Source organism: Phaenicophaeus curvirostris, chromosome 6 (genome assembly GCF_032191515.1).
Source record: "Phaenicophaeus curvirostris isolate KB17595 chromosome 6, BPBGC_Pcur_1.0, whole genome shotgun sequence".
NCBI classification, from domain to species: domain Eukaryota; kingdom Metazoa; phylum Chordata; class Aves; order Cuculiformes; family Cuculidae; genus Phaenicophaeus; species Phaenicophaeus curvirostris.
In genome coordinates this window covers 30,325,761-30,345,256 of record NC_091397.1, presented here as the reverse complement: position 1 = coordinate 30,345,256, position 19,496 = coordinate 30,325,761, and the positions used below count along the sequence as shown (strand labels likewise).

At 40.9% G+C, this 19,496-nt stretch overlaps 1 protein-coding gene across 2 annotated transcripts in view; it reads right to left on the bottom strand.

Moving 5' to 3' along the window:
• TNS3 (tensin 3) overlaps positions 1 to 19,496 on the bottom strand; it is a 242,280-nt gene that overhangs the window by 59,536 nt on the left and 163,248 nt on the right. For both annotated transcript variants that reach the window (XM_069859719.1, XM_069859720.1), the window contains exon 18: positions 13,441 to 14,709. In XM_069859719.1, the coding sequence (XP_069715820.1) occupies positions 13,441 to 14,709 (1,269 nt within the window). The remainder of the gene's footprint in view (positions 1 to 13,440; positions 14,710 to 19,496) is intronic.

Below are 19,496 nucleotides of genomic sequence, written 5' to 3'. Positions count from 1 at the left end.
CAACAAGCAGAAGTGTAAAGCCCTGTACCTTGTGAAGAACAACCCCATGAACCAGTATACACTGGGAACCACCCAGCTGGAAAGAAGCTTGGCAGAAAAGGACCTGGGGATTCTGACAGATACAAAGCCGAACACATGCTAGCAACATGCCCTTGCAGCAGAGCAGTCTACCAGTATCCTGGGCTACATTAGACCAAGTATTGCCAGCAGGCTGAAGGAGGTGATCATTTCCTTCTACCCAGCATTGCTGAGGCCATACCTGGAGTACTCTGTCCAGTTCTGGGTTCCCCAGCACAAGAGAGACAGGGACACACTGGAGAGAGTCCAGTGAAGGGCCATGAAGATGACGAAGGGACTGGAGCATCTCTCCTATGAGGATGGACTGAGAAAGCTGAGACTATTCCATCTGGAGAAAAGAAGGCTCAGCAGGACCTCATTAAAGTCTATAAATACTTGAACAGAGTGTGCAAAGAGGACAGAGCCAGGCTCTTCTCAGTGGTATCCAGTTACAGGAGCAGAGGCAATGGGCACAAACTGAAACACAGTAGCTTCCCTCCAAACATCAGGAAATGCATTGATCAGATGATCTCCAGAGGTCCCTTCCAACCTCAACCACTCTGTGACACAAAATAAGCCCTGTCTTTCAGAAGGCCCAACATCGATTTTCCTTGGTGTCTGCAAATGCTTCCAGACACAGTTTATGTATAATTTCTGGTAGCAACAGACTCCTCTGTGCTTTGCTTTACTTGTTTAACGAGCTGGTTGTGCTTATACACAAGTGACACGAAGGTGTATAACGTGCTTGGCATGTAAACAAAAATGCTTTAAATCCAACCACCTTCTGATTTAATAGCTACAGTTTGGAATTTCAGATCACATTTTCTGACAGGTCATTTAACTCTATAATAACTCTCTATGTACTGCTAGAAAAAGATATATATTTTAAACTTTAAATTAAATTCAATTAAATTTACATGCACTGCATTTTATCTGCCAGACACACTGCTTTTTCTTACTTTATGGCACTCTAATGGAGTAATCCAATGAAACTGTACATAAAACAGCTATGAATATAACTGAATAGAAAAGCAGCTGAACAGAAAGCAGGTATGAGGCTCTGGAACGAGTCCACAGAAGAGCAACAAAGCTGGTGAGGGGGCTGGAGAACAGGTCTTACGAGGGGCGGCTGAGGGAGCTGGGGTTGTTTAGCCTGGAGAAGAGGAGGCTGAGGGGTGACCTCATTGCTCTCTACAACTACCTGAAAGGACGTTGTAGAGAGGAGGGTGCTCGCCTCTTCTCCCAAGTGACAGGGGACAGGACATGAGGGAATGGCCTCAAGCTCTGCAAGGGGAGATTTAGGCTGGACATTAGGAAAAAATTCTTCACAGAAAGGGTCATTGGGCGCTGGAACAGGCTGCCCAAGGGGGTGGTTGAGTCACCTTCCCTGGAGGTGTTTAAGGCACGGGTGGACAAGGTGCTAAGGGGTATGGTTTAGTGTTTGATAGGAATGGTTGGACTCGATCCGGTGGGTCTCTTCCAACCTGGTTATTCTATGATTCTATGTAGGAGACAACCATGGGGATCTTGATTGCTGCCCTTGTGGCAAAAGTCCAATTGCATGCTGAACTTTAATAGAAAGACAGTAGCCACCAGGACAAGATAAGTGATCACTCCCTTCTGTTTAGTATTTGTGAGGCCACTTCTGGAGGACTGTGTCCAGTTTTGGGCCCTGAAGAAAAACTGGACTGAATCCAGCAAAGGGTTACCAAAACCATTAGGGAGCAGAGCACAAAACATGAGGAGGCTGAGGAAACTGGCTTGCTCACTTACAGTAACAGACAAAAAATGGGCCCTCACTGCTGTCTTCAACTGCATATAGGAGGGATTACAGAGATGCAGCCAGACTCTTATCAGAGATGCAAGTGACAGGACAAGATGCAACAGACAACGTGCAGCAAGGATAATTCTGACCATATACAAGGAAAAAGTGCTGCACAAAAAGAGGGGTCAATCTCTGGAGCAGGTGTCTGGAAATGCTGTGAAATCTGCAACCTTGGAGGTTTTAAAAACTTGGCTGAACACAATCATGGGCAACTTGATCTAACCAAGCCTGCTCTGAGCAGAAGGTTGGATCCAACGACCTCTTGAGGTTCCTTTCAACCTGAATCATACACTGATTCTGTAATGCTCAAATTAGAATAGAAAAGAATAGAGTCAAAAACCAAAGAATAGAAAAGGAAAGAACAGAAAAGGAAAGGGAAAAGTATATTTCAGCAGAAAGGGACCTACAATGATCCTGCTGCCCAACAACTTCAGGGCTGAAAAGCAAAAAGCATTTTTGCTGAAAGCAAAAGCATTTTATGAAAGGCATTGTCCAAATGGCTCTTAAACAATGACGGGATTGGGACACCAACCACCTCTCCAGGGTTTGATCACCTTCCCAGTAAAGAAATGCTTCCTAATGTCAAGTCTAAACTTCCCCTGACACAGCTTTGAGCCATTCCCAGATATCCTGGCACTGGTACCAGGGAACAGAAATTAGTGCATCCATCTCCACTCTCCCTTCTCAGGAAGTTGTAGAAAGAAACAAGGTTGCCCCTCAGCCTCCTTCTGTCCAAAGTAGATAACCCCAAAGTCCTTATCTGCTCCTCACAGGGCATTCCTTCCAGCCATTTCACCAGCTTGTTTGCCCTCCTCTGGACACATTCAAGGACCTTCACATCATTCTTAATCGGTGGGGCCCAGAACTGCACACTCTACTCAAGGTGAGGCCGCATCAACACTAAATACAGTAGTATAATGACTTTGTAGAACAACTTTATTTGAAAATACTGCCTTCAATCAACCGTAGAGCAGTTTAGACAACACCAGATGATATCAAATCACCAAGAATTAACTTCAAACTGCAGCCATTAATTGTAATTTTTTCACATTTAAATGTAAGACCACACAAGACATCACTTAGAGTATCTTTTGGAAATTGTAACGAAGGTCTACATCAGTTTCAATGCTTAAAGAAAATGTGTTAGATTGTTAGATTTTATTTGTAATTTTAAAAATACTACTATGTGAAATTTCACACTGGCCTTACCAAATTTGAAAAATTGTATCATACTGAAAATCTGGAAAGTAAGAATTACTGCCATCAAAGGGGAAGAAATAGATTATTCCAAGTTTTACAAGGCACTAATCTTAGAAGTTCTGTGCTGAAATTATCCAATAGGTTGCAAACATGATGAATTATTATGGCATTGAAATATAACTGTCAGAAATCGTAAAACTGATTTTAACCACTTTAGTCATCAAAACTTGAGTAACAGTTAAGGCCATCTTCTATGGGTAGAGCTTAAGCAATTTTTACTATTATTCCATAGATAACTTCTCATTTGTTAACTTGATTTATTCTCTGGCATGATTTTTGGAAGGCTGAATTCATTTCAACATTATCCCTTCCATAGAATCATAGAATCGTTAGGGTTGGACCTTAAAAATCATCTAGTTCCAACCCCCCCCACCACAGGCAGGGACACCTCCCACTAGATCAGGTTCCCCAAGGCCTCATCCAACCTGGCCTTGAACACCTCCAGGGATGGGGCAGTCACAACTTCCCTGGGCAACCTGTGCCAGTGCTTCCAGTTTCTCATCACTTTATTACAATGACGAAGGCTCTATGAGATTCAATAGAAATGGAATTATCATTGAATTAATGTCATCGGTATGGCACCATTCGTTACATTAAGAAAGCTCCTTAGAGTTTGGAGAGAAAATGTAATATCTATACCTTTAAGAAAATCCGGCAAGGATGCACACAAGCCACATGTACATAGTTTAAGAAAATTACATGCGGTTTGAAGAATCAAAAGGAAAACTTACTAGGATGTACATCGATCAACCAACCAATACAATTTAGCAGGTACGGTAATTAAAGAACTAATATCCAGAACAAATAACGCTGCAGACAGACAACTTGTAAATTGTTGCTGCATACAAGCATGTCACACACAGAGAAGCATAGAGAGGAGCTGACAAACAAATGCACTGTAGCGAGCTTCTCACCATATACTGAACCTATGTGAAAAGAGGCTCTATGAATTCAAGCCACAGACTGATAAAATCCAGGGTTCTCGTAAGAAAGATTTAGTGAGAGCTCCCACAAGGCTGTTTTTCCAGTGATCCTTTCACAGACCTCGGCATAATCATGAAGGCTGAAATAAGACTTTGGAGAGAATTATATTATCGTTGCAGAAAGTCCAAATGCTGCTGCCTGTGCAGCAGTTTAAAAAGAGCTGCATAATTCTGACTACCCATTGCTGTGAAACACAAGGGTTCAATCCAACAGAAGGCTTAACAATTCACTGAAGGGGAAAAAAACCTCCGTAAGTTACCTTCTAGCAGGGGAGCCTTCAGGGACTGCCCCACATCATAAAAAAATGTTACCACAACCCTATTTAAATCAAAAGTTATTTTCTTCTCTGGTACCATTTATCTTCTACAAAGTTTAACATTTTTGAAGAAGGCATTTAATGATCAAGCTTTCAAAACAGCGTTATGCTTAAACCAAAGCAAATCTATTTTAAGAATTTAGAATCAGATTTACAATCAATGTTACAAACTTTAAGGAGAAATAACACTTCAAAGATGGCTAGGCAAAACTCAAGATAAACATTGTCGTGGTGGAAAAAGGACAAGCAAATATATACACAGTTAAAAAAGGATGGATTTCTGATGCAACTCCTAACAGAGTATCTTGTTATGATCAAGTTTTCAGATTCACAGCTCTATAGGGACATTGTTTCAAAGGGATTAACCAGAACACAAGCCAACAGAGCTGCATCTGCAATATCTTCAGTGCCTTAATCTTTCTAAAACGTAGAAAGGAAGCACTATTGCAGCAAGAAAAATCTCTCTGTTCTTGAAAAAATACCCCATGTTTAGCAATGATTCACAAGCAAAATACTCTTTTTTTCCCCTATTTATAATGGGTAGTAGATAGAAGCCCAAACTCCTTATAACCGATTAGTTTAACAAGCAAATGAAAAGCTCTAAACTCTACTCCAAATCCGAATAGGCCACTAAACCTGTCCACATAGGACACAAAGGCTTCATAGGTCCGGCCACTTTAGTTTCTCAGCTTTTTTACACTGTGCCAAGCATGGGCCACAAGCCAGTTGCAAAATACAAAGTGGTATCTCCAAACCCATACAGATATGTCATAATGATGCTACACCCAGGCCCACATAATGAAAGTTAGAGGACTGATGAAACTTTGTGTACACGACAAATTAAATTAAATTAAATTAAAACTTACTGTGCTGCTAAATGTCACTAAAACTCCACTTGTAGCATTAGCTTAAAAATTACTAAAATTAGTTTAGCTTAAAAACCTAAAATTAGTTAAAACTCCAGTTTTAAAAACTTAGGTTTTTAACTTTAGTTTAGTGAAAAACTCCATTTAAATTTACTGTTAACTACTCTAAAATTAACTCCAAGTCAGGTACCAAAATTTTCCTGTGCAATGGGAACTGCAATAGGTTCGCTAGTGTATTTTTAGGACATGTAAATAAGGCACATGAGGATTTCGGCAAGCTTTGTTCTCCTGTGACTTTACAACTTACTTCACATGGACTGTGTTTGCTGTCCCACATAACATCACAGAGTGAATGGCAACATCTGGAACAGCTCAATGCTTTTAGAAGTTATTATTTAGTAAAGTATGCAAAAAGTTCCCCTCTCCTTTGTCTGCAGATACACTCCAGCATAATTTATAATACCGTCATTTGAACCACTTTCAAAGATTTATTTTCAATAGAGGAAAGATCTCTGAAGATGTTCCAGACACTTGTAATCAGATGTTTAGCCACCTCATTTTTATTCATTTTGTATGTTGATTTTTTTTCCAAGGATGGCTTTGTTTAATGCTCAATTCTTTACTGAGCTGATAAACTAAATAAACTTCACACAAAATGTAAGGAAGACTCTGTGAACCATATCTCTTTGTTGCCCCCACCACATTAGGCACCTAAGGATGTTTCAAGACAATATTTTCTAATACAATAACTTATGCAAAGAAGAATCAGAAATAGTTGAGAGCAACAATATAATTTTAACCTTGTGGAAAACACTGCACATCTTTGTCATGCTGGTCAATTGAGATGGACAAGGTGGAGGAATGAGACATGGATGACAGTAATGACAGGTCTTACTGACAATGGATAAAAACCTTTCTGTTCTCTGTTTGTTAACAGGTTCTTGCTTTTACAGTTCTCTAGGTAGAAGTAAAACGTTGTTTTAGCTTTCCTTCTCCACACAATAAGCATAAGTTTTGTAATAAGATGTCTAGTTCGAGGAAATGTTACAAAGGATGTTTAATAGTAGGCTGAGGTCATGTGTTACTAGGCATGAAAGAACGTACATAGAGTGAAGTAAAGGTGGAACATAAGGCTGCAGAGAAAAGCTTACATATGCATCGAAATTTAGTCAGTTTGCAAACTTTCCTTTTACCTAAAATTAAGAAATACTGCAACACTATGTTACTAGTAAATGCCAGCTTCCTTTATCACCAGAAACTCACCTCATGTAAAAGCAAAAAACTGGAAATCCTTAGTATACAGTGCACTGACTCACCTCTGATAAGTGACACACATACCACTGAATGAGAATACAGTCACTGTTCTACATGGTTCATCCTAGCAAAACAAAATTCAAAGATCACTGTCTGCTTCTTTCCACTGTCAAAACCACTGAGCACTTAACTCAAGACGTTGTTTTGGATAAAACCCAGAACTCTGCTACAGAGGCCGTGAGTCGTTTATGCCATATTAAGCAAGGGTACATGTGCACGAAAACCTCTAGGAAGAAGGCTGAAAGGAAAGGTAGTTATCTGTCAATCAGTACAGAAACATACATGCAAAGGAAGGTAGTAATGCACCATAATGTACAACCCAGCTGACACACATTATTTCATTCTTAAACTCATTCTTCCAGCTTTGCAGGGCACTGGGAACACGCACATGCCTTCTTAAGGCATTCACTTCCTGGATGCTCACGCAGGAAATCACATTACCCCACCATCCTCTCATAATTCAACCATCAAGTTAAGCACACAACACAACATATCAAGCCAAACCCATTCATCTCCAGCACTGTTTGCTCCTGCTCACTCAGAATACTCATTCATCCATCCAGCCCCACTCCAAGCCATTCAGCCCTGATCTGACAACTCCTTCCATCACAGGTCAATTCATTCTCTTGATATACTTGATAGGTCACGGACTGTTTAAAACAGGGCAGAGAGCTCCCCGCAAAACCCAACTGGGTAAGACCAACCATCATTCCCCAGTGAACAACTGCAGTTTTGGTTATCCTTTACTTATGGCTATTTCCCCACCTCCATGCCAGCCAGCATTTCTTTGGCCTATCATTTACATCTTCTGTGCTGCAGCAGTTTAACGGCTAATTAACGGCCTTTGAGAACCTCCTGCTTATCCTATTTCTGAGTCTGCTCAAAGGTAAGGTAAACAACATAAGGTAGACTTGTGCTCTGTTACCCCGAACTGGCAATGAATAACAACTTATTGCTGTTTTTTTAAGGGATTATTATCTTATGTTATAAGGTTTTCTTTTCTTTCTAGTATAGCACATTTACAGCCTTTCACTGCAAGTATACTGAGTACTTCAGTTTTACTGCATGTGTGTGCATGTGCACAGTAATGAAGTCAGACTAAACTGATGCTTCACTGTGGAGGAAAGGCAGTGCTGAACTCTGAAGAGGAACTTTCCCTGACGTTACACATTAGTTCATGCCCAGACATGCAGAAACAGACTTTTGACTTTAACAAAGCACCATGAGTTATATTTTCATCCAATTTTTTTAAAACTGTTTAACACCTGCCATTTACCCCAGTGAGTACAGAGGATATTTCTTATTATTTACAAATGTTTTCCTAATGTCCAGTCTAAATCTCCCCTTGCAGAGCTTGAGGCCATTCCCCCTTGTCCTGTCCCCTGTCACTTGGAAGAAGAGGCCAGCACCCTCCTCTCTACAACTTCCTTTCAGGTAGTTGTAGAGAGCAATGAGGTCTCCCCTCAGCCTCCTCTTCTCAAGGCCAAACAACCCCAGCTCTCTCAGCCGCTCCTCATAAGGCCTGTTCAACAGACCCTTCACACTAGCTTCGTTGCTCATCTCTGGACTCGCTCCAGAGCCTCAACATCCTTCTCGTGGTGAGGGGCCCAGAACCGAACACAGTATTCAAGGAGCGGTCTCACCAGTGCCAAGTACAACAGAGGGAGAATAACCTCCCTGGACCTGCTGGTCACACCGTTTCTGATGCAAGCCAAGAGGCCATTGGCCTTCTTGGCCACCTGGGCACACTGCTGGCTCATGTTCAGTCGGCTGTCAACCAACACCCCCAGGTCCCTCTCCTCCAGGCAGCTTTCTACACAGACTTCTCCTAGTCTGTAGCACTGCATAGGGTTGTTGTGCCCCAAGTGCAGGACCCGGCATTTGGCCTTGTTAAACCTCATCCCATTGGTCTCTGCCCAGCAATCCAGCCTGTTCAGATCCCTTTGCAGAGCCTCCCTATCCTCCAGCAGATCAACACTTCCACCCAGCTTAGTGTCATCCGCAAACTTGCTAAGGGTGCACTCAATGCCTTCATCCAGGTCATTGATAAAGACACTGAACAGGCCTGAACCCAGCACTGAGCCCTGGGGAATCCCACTTGTAACTGGCCTCCAGCTGGATTTCACACCATTTACCACCACTCTCTGGGCCCAGACATCCAACCAGTTTTCCACCCAGGAGAGTGTGCGCCTGCCCAGGCCAGAGGCTGACAGTTTCTCAAGCAGAATGCTGTGAGAAACTGTGTCAAAGGCTTTACTGAAGTCCAGGAAGACCACATCCACAGCCTTTCCCTCATCCAGCAGCCGAGTCACTTTGTCATAGAAGGCGATCAGGTTAGTTTGGCAAGACCTGCCTTTTGTGAACCCTTGTTGACTGGGCCTGATCACCCAGTTCTCTTACATGTGCTTCATGATAGCACTCAAGATCACCTGTTCCATGACTTTCCTTGGCACTGAGGTCAGACTGACAGGCCTGTAGTTTCCTGGGTCCTCCCTGCGACTCTTCTTGTAGATGGGCACAACATCAGAAGAATGGGGTAACTGACGTTCAAGGATTATGGAGGCAGCACAAGGCTACCTCTCTTGGGAACACTCTCCTGCACTTCAATTGCACTAGATGAAACATAAAATTGCACTGTTGATCACAATGAACATACTCAAAAGGTTAAAAAGGCAGGCAAGGGACTCAATACACAACTAAAAGTGCTGCTTATCACTCAGAAGCAAGGCATATAATTGCTACACAAGGAAAGCTCCTCAAGACAAGGACCCACATTAACCACAAGCAGAGGTCTTTAACCTTTAGGGCACTCGAATGCATTCAGCTGCCTAAAGGCCCTGACTAAATTAAAGTATCTAAACCGTTACTATTCCTACTCTTTGCCTCTTCTACCAGAAGATGCTATCCTCTGAAGTAGCAGTTGTTGAAAAAGATGGTGCTTTGGTTTGCAGAAATTTAAACAATGCTTACCTACACCCCACCTAATAAGGAGATGGAGGAAAGGAAAAGCACCCATTCAGTTTTGCTGCCTTTGATGAAATGAACAAGGATCACTACAAACAGATTTCAGCTGAAAATATCCAACATAGTTTTAATTAGCACCCTGTTTCAAAGGGACTACAAAGACTAAAAGATGCTAACCAACGTAAACAACACTAGCAGCATAAGACCCTGAAAAATGAGAGGCAAAATGAAGAGAAAGCACTATTAGGGTTAAACTTCTAAAGGAAATTTTCTTAACATAAATATCTTAAGTCACTAGAAATATGACTAGAATGAGGCGCATAAATCTTGATGATGTAAGCCAAGAATACAGGCCAACACAAGTCTCCAGTCTTGTATCCTATGACCTGGATTCCACACATTTTAGGCTTTCTGCAATACTTTAACTCTAGATACAGTTCATTCATTTATTTCGTGCCCTAAAAATGAAAGGGTAATCCCTTACTTGCCACCTTCCTCCTCAAGTCTCTAACGCCAATGTAAGGCCTTGTTAGAACTTGAACAGAATCTGACTTCATGGCAGTGAAAATCTGAATGGAGTAAGTACTACCACCAAACAAAAATTTAAGAAAAGACTTAAAGACCCAAGTACCAGTTGTCTCACTCCCTGACTGTACCTTAAATAATTAGCCTTTTTGCCAGACAAGGTATGCCCAGTATGCTAACATAAAAAATCATGCAGAAGTCCTCATGATTTGGTAGAGCACAGAACTGTCTACAAAATGCTGGATGGCAGTCCTCCTGTAAGCAGTTGATTAAATGAAAGCGTGTTAGGGATCTCATCTATGTATATACATACTGAAGGGACGGTGCAAAGAACAGGGAGCCAGGCTCTCTTGTGGTGCCCAGTGACAGGGCCAGAGGCAACAGGCATGAACTAACACACTGGAAGTTCCTTCTGAACATCCGGAAACAACTTTTTTTTTTTTTTTTTCTTCTGTGAGGGTGGCTGAGCACTGACACTGTTTGCCCAGAGAGGTAGCTGCACACAAGGAATCTGGACATGGTCCTGGAAAACTGGCTCAATGTAGCCCTGTCTGAGCACAGGGGCTGGACCAGATGATCTCCAGAAGTCCCTTCCAACCTCAACCACTCTGTGATTCTGTGATTTCAGTAGGAATGTGGGTGTTGCTTTGAAGCAGAGATAAAGAGTATGGGGAAAAAATTCAATTTCAGAAACCAAGTTGCTGCTGATAGCACTTTGCACTCTCATATCACTTTGAGCATAAACTGTGTCCACCACCTTGCTTTCGGAGACATATAATCTATGTCTAATTAAATGCATGAAAGATGTCTTCTACTGACTTGAATTCAAAGTAGACTAGGAATGAGTATGCATGAAGTTACTGTTGGAAGCTCATTATGATGTAAACATCCTGTAAGGATGTTCAATATTTTGAGATGCAGGTTTATAAAAACAATTGGAAAAAAAGCTCCTTTTCCCTTGCTAAGAATGATGGAGACTGAAATGTCTTGCCAAAGGCAAGGATACAACAGAAAGTGGAGGAGCTTCCTGACTCCTAAACTCTTTCGTCGTTCATACTATGTCCTGTTGTGCCCGCAAAATTACTCAGGATTCTAAATAGTGTCAGTATATTCATATTTAATTCAAATTCACCACTATCTTTAACACAAAACCTCTTCCAGAATATGTCCTCAACACTCGTATTCCCAACAGCCTTTATTAGGGCAGGAAGTTTATCTGCTTTACCTGACTTTACACACGGAAGGGAACTAACAGTGACTCCTACTTTCATTGGGAGATGGCAAGAATCCGTGAGAAAAATTCAAGCATCTCTTCTCAGACTTTAAACACAGAATTGTAAAAGATGGTTTATGCTAAATGACCCTCTTAACTCCTTCACTAGCTTTACTGTATACCAAAGTGAAGTTTTTCTCTCCTGCTGGAAAAAACACATTTTAAATTTGTCCATCAGCTAATCATTTGGAAAGATTCAAGAGAACTATAAATTAATAAACTAAATCCTTCAAAAACCAAAAACCACATACTGAGTATGTATTATAAACAAACAAAAAATGAAGCAGCTCCCTATTTTTACCATGGATTTCTGGACTTCTTTAGTCACCAGTTACACTCCTAAATACAAAATTGTGAAATCACCTTCTCTACAAGAATAACCATCCTTGATCACACAGGCATGCACGCTAATGAAAAACACTAGCTGGGCACAGTCATCATCAAATGTTTTAGCACATCCAATTGGGCTTGAGCTGAAGCAGCTCACTTGTGTCCAGTGAGACCACAGACACATGTTCTGGCACACTGGCTGATACTGAATCAAATCCTGGAGACACATGCAAGTCTTCAGTTGCACCAAAACAGCAGGCAGGAAGAGGGAGAAGAGGAAGAAGGAAAGGAGGGAAGGAAGGGAAGAGGATATCATAGAATAGTTTGTGTTGGAAGGGACCTTAGAGCTCATCTAGTTCCAATCCCCCTGCCATGGGCAGGGACTCCTCTCACTAGATCAGGCTGTTAAAGGCCCCATCCAGCCTAGCCTTGAACCTCTCCAGGGATGGGGCACCCACAACCTCCCTTGGCAACACGTTCCAGTATCTCACCACTCTCATGGTGAAGAAATTCTTCCTTATGTGTCGTCTAAATCTGCCCCCTCATCCTATCACCACAAGTCTTTATGAATAGACACTCTCCAGCTTTCTTGTAGGCTCCTTTCAGGTACTGGAAAGTCACTGTAAGATCTCCTCATAGCCTTCTCTTCTCCAGGCTGAACAAGCCCAACTCTCTCAGCCTGTCCTTGTATGGAAGGTGCTCCAGCCCTCGGATCATCTTTGTAGCCCTTCTCTAGACCCGTTCCAACAGCTCCGTATCCTTTGTACATCGAGGATTCCAGAACGTTCTGGCCAGGTTGGATGGGGACTTGAGCAGCCTGGTGTAATTGGAGGTGTCACTGCCTACAGCAGGGGCATTGGAACTAGATGATCTTTAAGGTCCCTTCCAACCCAAACCATTCTACAAGTCCACCAGAGTAATCAGAACACACAATTTTCAAACATGACAATATGACCACCAAGAACTTGCTTCCTGCAAATTTTAGCTACAGCATTCATAAATTTTTCAGTGCATTTAAGCAGAGACAGACTATTGATCCCTTTGCAAAGCTGCTAGTTCTGGTAGTATTACTTGGGCAATAGACTCAGCAATGCTGTACGTTTCATTCCGCTAGTTGATTTCTGCAATCATATTGGAGCCAGAGATAACATGCAAGTACTGTGACTTCTGAATTTTTAAACATAAAGAAGTTTCATAGAGAGTATGTTTCAAAATGCTTTACTGGCAAAGACAACATTATTTATTAAATTACTGCATAGAAATTTAATGCCAGCAGCATTACACTAAATTTGAAGATTGCCAGGGCTTTTTCTCCTACTTATAGTGGAAATCATAAAAAACCCATAAAAATAAAAAGCATACAATCAGAAAGCATAAACCATTTCACTACAGTTGCCTTCTAAAAATATCTCAACATAGGAATTGTAGGAATTCTGCTGTCTTAGCATTTAAAATTGCAGCAGCAAAAAATCCTATCTGATGTTCTACAAAGACAAGAATTTGCTGAACAGCACCTTTTTAAGCAAAAAACAAGTATTTGCAGAACTCATTTACATCAGTTTGGTTCCATAATTTCTTGGATGGTTATGTAAAGAGGGTATCAGAATACATCCCTTGATAATCATCCTGAAAGTCTGAAGTCATGACCCGAGGTCCTGCTATGCCATATGAAGAACACACAAGCACTAGAAAAGCCTTATATTCAGAATGTATTACAATAGCTTACCATGCCAAGAGGGCTTCCTGTTTGTGACCTCTAATTTGCCATGGAAGCCAGGACTCCTGCCAAGTCCTACCACATCTACATCAAGGCTAGTGAATCCATTTATCTGATTTCTGTCCCCGGTGACAGAGTTAATGCAGGTCGGGATAGGTTCAAATGTAGGGTCTAACTCCAAGATCAGCCTGTTCAGTTGTTCAATGGATTGATCAATATCCAAAGTTGGAGAAGCTGGCAAGTCCCCTGTGTTCTGTCCTACATGCAGGACATTTGTGTCCTTCTGAGGCACTGGTCTTGACTTAAAATTCTCAGCACTGCAATGTTCTGCAGCTTCAGCGGCACCTGGCACGCTTCCTAGCCCCCTCTGCACAGCATCTCTGCTGCTGGAGCCACGTGTCAGGGCGTGTGGGACTCGGGACTGACTCTGGACACTGCCTGAATTCTCCACAGCATTACAAATGCCAACCCTTATTTCATTCTCTGAGGCAAAACCGTATTGGTGAGCAGTGACCATCTGCTGCTGGTGTACCCAGGTCTGAGTAGAGTAGTTACTTGGGCCATAGGCTTGAGGCTGGGGTGAGACAGAAGGATTCTGTTGCAATTGCTGAGTTGACTTCGGCTCAAATGACTTTGTGCTTCCAAATGATCTCTCATAGAGGGGATCCACACCAATTCCCAAATCTGAGGCAAAAGCATTATGGTGCTCTTCCCCAGTGTTACTTCCAAAGCCATCTGAAAGAAGTGAGTTCTGACTGCTTTTGTGGTAACTAAAGTTCCCTAGGTGGGTGGAGTGCTGCCCTTCTGAGGAAGACAAAGTCCCAATGCTGTCCACGCTGTGAAGGTCATGATTAGGCATTTCGTCATCCAGAATATCAGTCTCCCTGTCCTTCAGTTTGGTATCTCCATTCACGTGAACTTGAGCTGGTACTATGTGGCGAGTCCCACTGTACTTGCTTTGAGCATCAGTCACACCCTTGGCAACGTTGACAGAATCCTCCAGACCAAAGCCACTAAGAAGCTGGTCCAATTCTGCCTTCTCTTGTAGGCTCAGACCCCGTTTGACTCCTGACACAATGTGCTCCTCAGTCTTGTCTGTCCTGATGGAAGCTGTCGAGTGTCCTGAATCACTGCTGACAGACAGGGTATGATCACTGTGATCAGAACTGCCAGTCACGGGAACACCCTGAGCAACACCAGGGCTGCTGCTGTCTGAAGAGCTCTTCTTTCTCACTTTTGCATACAGACTGCCATCAATGGGACCTTGGGTATGTAGCACTGTGGAGAGATAAGTAACAGGGAAATGGAGAGAAAAGGACAAGCCATTATATATGGGCTTTGACTGGTGTCATAACCACACAACAGAAGTACTGCTAATACTAACAGTATTGTTTCTGCATAGTTCTGCAAATGCAGCGTCAACCAATGGCATTGTTTTCTTTCATTTTAGATTTCAATTTATGTAAGTTTTCTTGATGGAAATATAACATGCCATTCACAGCTCAAGAACAAATACAGCTCTCTTTATGCTGCTTTGAATGCATGGCTCCACAAACTCTTCATAGTAACGTGAAGAATTACACTATTACAGTGCCAGAAATTTGAGAGGCAGCTACCGTGCATTCCATTCAGAGTAAGAATGGTAGGAACCTACCAGCAATGCTTGCCTTGAACAAATATAATGCAATTACCAGTTCATCCACTTCTGCTTGATGGTTTAACTACACTACAAAGAATGACTTAATCCTTTTCTGGGTGGTACAAGTTAAAAAAAGGCTGAGCTACAGTCCTTGCCATGTATATAAGGCATCTTCATGAAGGCATTCAAGAGGAAATGATACACACAGAAATTTCTACATGTGTGGAGGATCTGGTACGCATTTCATGTTTCAATTTTAAGACCAAGGCCATAACCCCTTAAAAAAAACTGAATATAACTCCTTCCTAATCAATTAGGGGAAATAACCTACCTTTATTTCTGATCTCTGAGGCACTCACACAACTAAAGTTTATTAATATTCATAATAAATAAAGGCTAGAACTTTCTTTTCTGTTTGGAACATCTGTTAGAAAACACAGTAATTTTACAGGAAAATGCATTTACTAAGTTTATTAAAGCTGGGTGATGAGAATAGACAAATTCCTGCTTCCAGTTGCATAATCACAACTTAGCATACTTCGCTGACATCACTTATGCACAGAAGAAACACAATGAGCCACATTTTACCTTCTTACAGGGCTAAAGAATTCAAGTGGAGGGCTCCACTGAAGTGACTATATTGCTTTTGATCCCAGAACTGTTACTGGCATCCATGAACCCTGCTGCTTCCTCCTACATCAAGGTACATGTCCTGTATTTTTTTAACCTGATTAATTGATTTTATTTTACATTCCACCAGCTCATCTTAATTTCTTTTCAATAACCAACAAAAAATGACTGCAAAACACACAGCAGAAAGTCAACAGAATCACAAGCTGGTGACTAAAATCTCAGTTTCAGAACTGTACCTTATACATATATATATACCTCTACAGGTTTATTACACACATAGTTTAGCGATTATGCTTTACTGCTAACAGTAGTAGTTAAAACAGTACTGTGAGAATAATCTCTTCAGTGTCATTCAGTTACAAAAATTACTGGCAATGGATAAAACCACAGAAGACTGAACACAGCTATTTCCCTCTCAAACATTTCAAAAGCTTGAGACTTTATTTGAATCCAGTTCATTTTATCTAAACCACTTTTGCCTCCCTCTGCCAGTCAGGGCTTTTTAAAGCTCTCCTTGACATTACAGCCCAAGGAAAAGAAACAAAGCCATTGGAAGCACATTCCTTTGAACTTTTAAAAGGTTTACCTGTCCAGCTCCCACATACATTACACAGCTTAGACCAACCTGAGGCAGAGCATGTCTAATGGGCTCTTACCCAGAGCTGAAAATGAACACAATTAATTCTGTTTCTTAAGAAAAGCTTTAGCAGTAAATATTTCTACTGTCCATGGTACCAAGAAATTGAATAGTTCTGCTTTCAAAGGATTTAATGCTTATTTACGGAAACATTTATATTAAACAGAAGTTTCTGAATAACTTTTCCTACCTGTAGTTTGAGAATTGTTTGATAATAAGAAAATTAGACCACTGCAATTTAGGGAAAGGCAGATTTTTGTCATGGGTAACAAACAGCTTAGTCTACATCTGTGACAGTTCCAGAATAAATAGAGCCCAATGCATTTCAACATAAATTCTACCACATATTTAAAAAAAAAAAAAAACTTGAGATGGCACCATAACCATGATGCTTCTGAACTAAGAAGCTTTTCTAGGCAATACCATTATTCAGAATTTGTACCCACAATGGCAATGAGTTCACTGGTATATAATGGCAAAAAAAGTAGTCCAGTTAGTCCAGTTAGAAAATGCCTACATTATGGAACATACTGTCAAGTTTCCATCAGTTAAAGTACTTACTCACTGGAGGTTATATGATAGGTTTAATCGATTTTAGCTAATAATTAAAGGACAACTTTTAAATTTTAAAGACCAGGTACTATTACTTGTCTTATGCTAATTTGTAAAACCAGAAAAACACCAAAATACTCCTTTTCAGAAAAAGTCACCAGGCTAAGGACAAAATGAAAGCAATTCCCCTTGCCATATGTGACAAATGCATTCCAACCCCCGCCTCCTTTAACCAAACCAGCAACAAAACTGTTTAGGCTCCAGAGGAGGTAAAGGCCTGCACACAGCCAGGCCAAGAACTCCTCTAAGAAACCCACAAGGAGCACAGCAATACAGCAAACACCAATACGTAGCCTTGTGCATAGCCATTATAAGCAATCTGACTATGAGTGAACCACTTTTATCCCACAAATACGACAGCCTAAACTGAGCCTTTTTTGAGCATTCCCTGTGGGGCAGCGTGGCTTCATGTCAATCATCTGCCCTTGCACTGGGACACCTCTCAAGGGTGTTCCTTAAAGCAGTGAGATGTTTTACCAACCAACAGTCTAAGAGACTGTTCCTTTCATGTACTGCATTTACATTTCAGTACAAAGCTTGGACTTAAAACTACTTCAGGATTGGGAGATGTCTTGTAAGAAAATTTAAGAGCATCATTTTTGGATAAATGTAGAAGTTAAATGACTGTCTTTGAACTCTCAAATGATCCCACTGCTGGCCAAGACAATTACTACTCAAATCCCAGTTTTAGAATGAGCTATAGTTTGTAGTGAACAGTAAGAAGAGATTGTAAAAGGTTTCCAATTTCTCTGAAGATTCGGCTTTAATTGGTAAGCATCGAGGAAGGGTGGAGGAATGTATCAGACAAGTAAATCAGATGAAAGGAAGAAAAATTTTACTAGAGGAATTTTTCTCCCCTAACCAGTCATGCAGATGAATGCAAATGTCAGCTAACAGAGATTTTTAAAAGTACTTGAAAATATAGATTTCTACTGCACTGAAAAATGGCATCTGTACTCTTTAGAAGCCTGATTAATACAGAGATAGTACAAGAGTCTTTCTTGGACTTGTCATATGGTTTAGCTCAGGATGGCCCAACACAAAATCTGCTAAACAGATGAGAAAGAATAAGACACTCAGCTAAAGAAAAAATCCAGCTACTCCTGAGGAGTCTGGATATTTAAACTTGCAGCTCCTGATCATGAAAACCCAATGGATATTGCACATAACATTTAAATTATTTTCAAATTTGCACAATTGTAGGGAAGCATTGTTCAATTAATTTTTAGGGTTTTTTAATTATGCAAAGCAACTACATGAAACTACCCAGTAAAGATTAAAAGAAAATCTGGTGTGTGATGCTGAAGAGCATTAGGAATTTAGTTTTACGTCACACTTGAGTAAGATTTGTCACTGCAAGTCCAGTGGAAAGAACTTCACTTAAGTGAGGTTAAAAAAAAAACCAAACCAAAACAAAAACAACAACAAAGAAAACCAATCAACTCTACCTAGAATTTTTTCCCCTCGTACTTGATTTAAAAGGAACATGAAAGGCTATATGAAGAAAAATCATAAGTTTACAATATAGCATTTCTGCCGGGGGAGGGAATTAAATATATGGCATCATACACTGGACAGAGCCAGCTTTTACAGAGCACATGTACACATCAGTGGTTTTATCCACATGTTATACTGGACAGCCTGAGATATCTGTCAGCATACATTTAAAATACAGATATATACACACACTGTTTTAAATACATAAGGTGTATATATAGACTAAATACATAAAAACTGTGTATGTATAGTTGCAGGTTTTTCATAAATCCAGGACATACAAACTGTTCAAACATCATAAACCTTCAAAATACAAGGTTTTGAAGTTGTTGTTCTCATATTACATAACATCTTCATTTCATATTTTACCTTCTTCTAAATTGTAATTTTGGAATACCTCTGCACTAAGACTTTTTGACTTCACTTCACTCTGGTCTTCATCTATGTTTTCCCCCTAAAAGTTGGAGTGAACTTAATTGCAAAAATCAAGCCATCCTTATAGGCAGGGAACATTTTTGACCAAGTTGAGAAAATACACTATCAGTGAAAAATTTTATTCTGTGCACCTTGCTAAGGGATGGCACTGCAGAGGCCTTATGCATTCAATACCTCATCTCACTGCACAACTCTATCGCTGCTCTCATTTTTTCCGAGGAAGCAACATACTGTAAAATGTGGGAGTAACACAGCTGTCAAAAAACAAGGGAAGTTCACAACAGTGGAGACCTAAGCAGAGCTGGAATTTAGTTAACCAAAACTAAAGGGGTCCACTTTCTTTCAGTTTGACCTCACTTCCAAGGAGCTGTGCCAACTACTGGAACTGCCCAGGCTGAAGCCTGACAGAATTCCCACACTGATTCCGAGTTACACACGCTTCCCAGTATCAAGAACTCTCTTATATGTGAAAGTCTCAGACCAAAGAGCACTCCCATACCTGATATACAAAGAACAACTTATATAAAAATTAGGAGCTAAAATACCAACACATACCAAATCCAGTGGCTTCCTTCCAAGCCTGTGTTTCCTGGCACTTCCCTCCTTGAAATC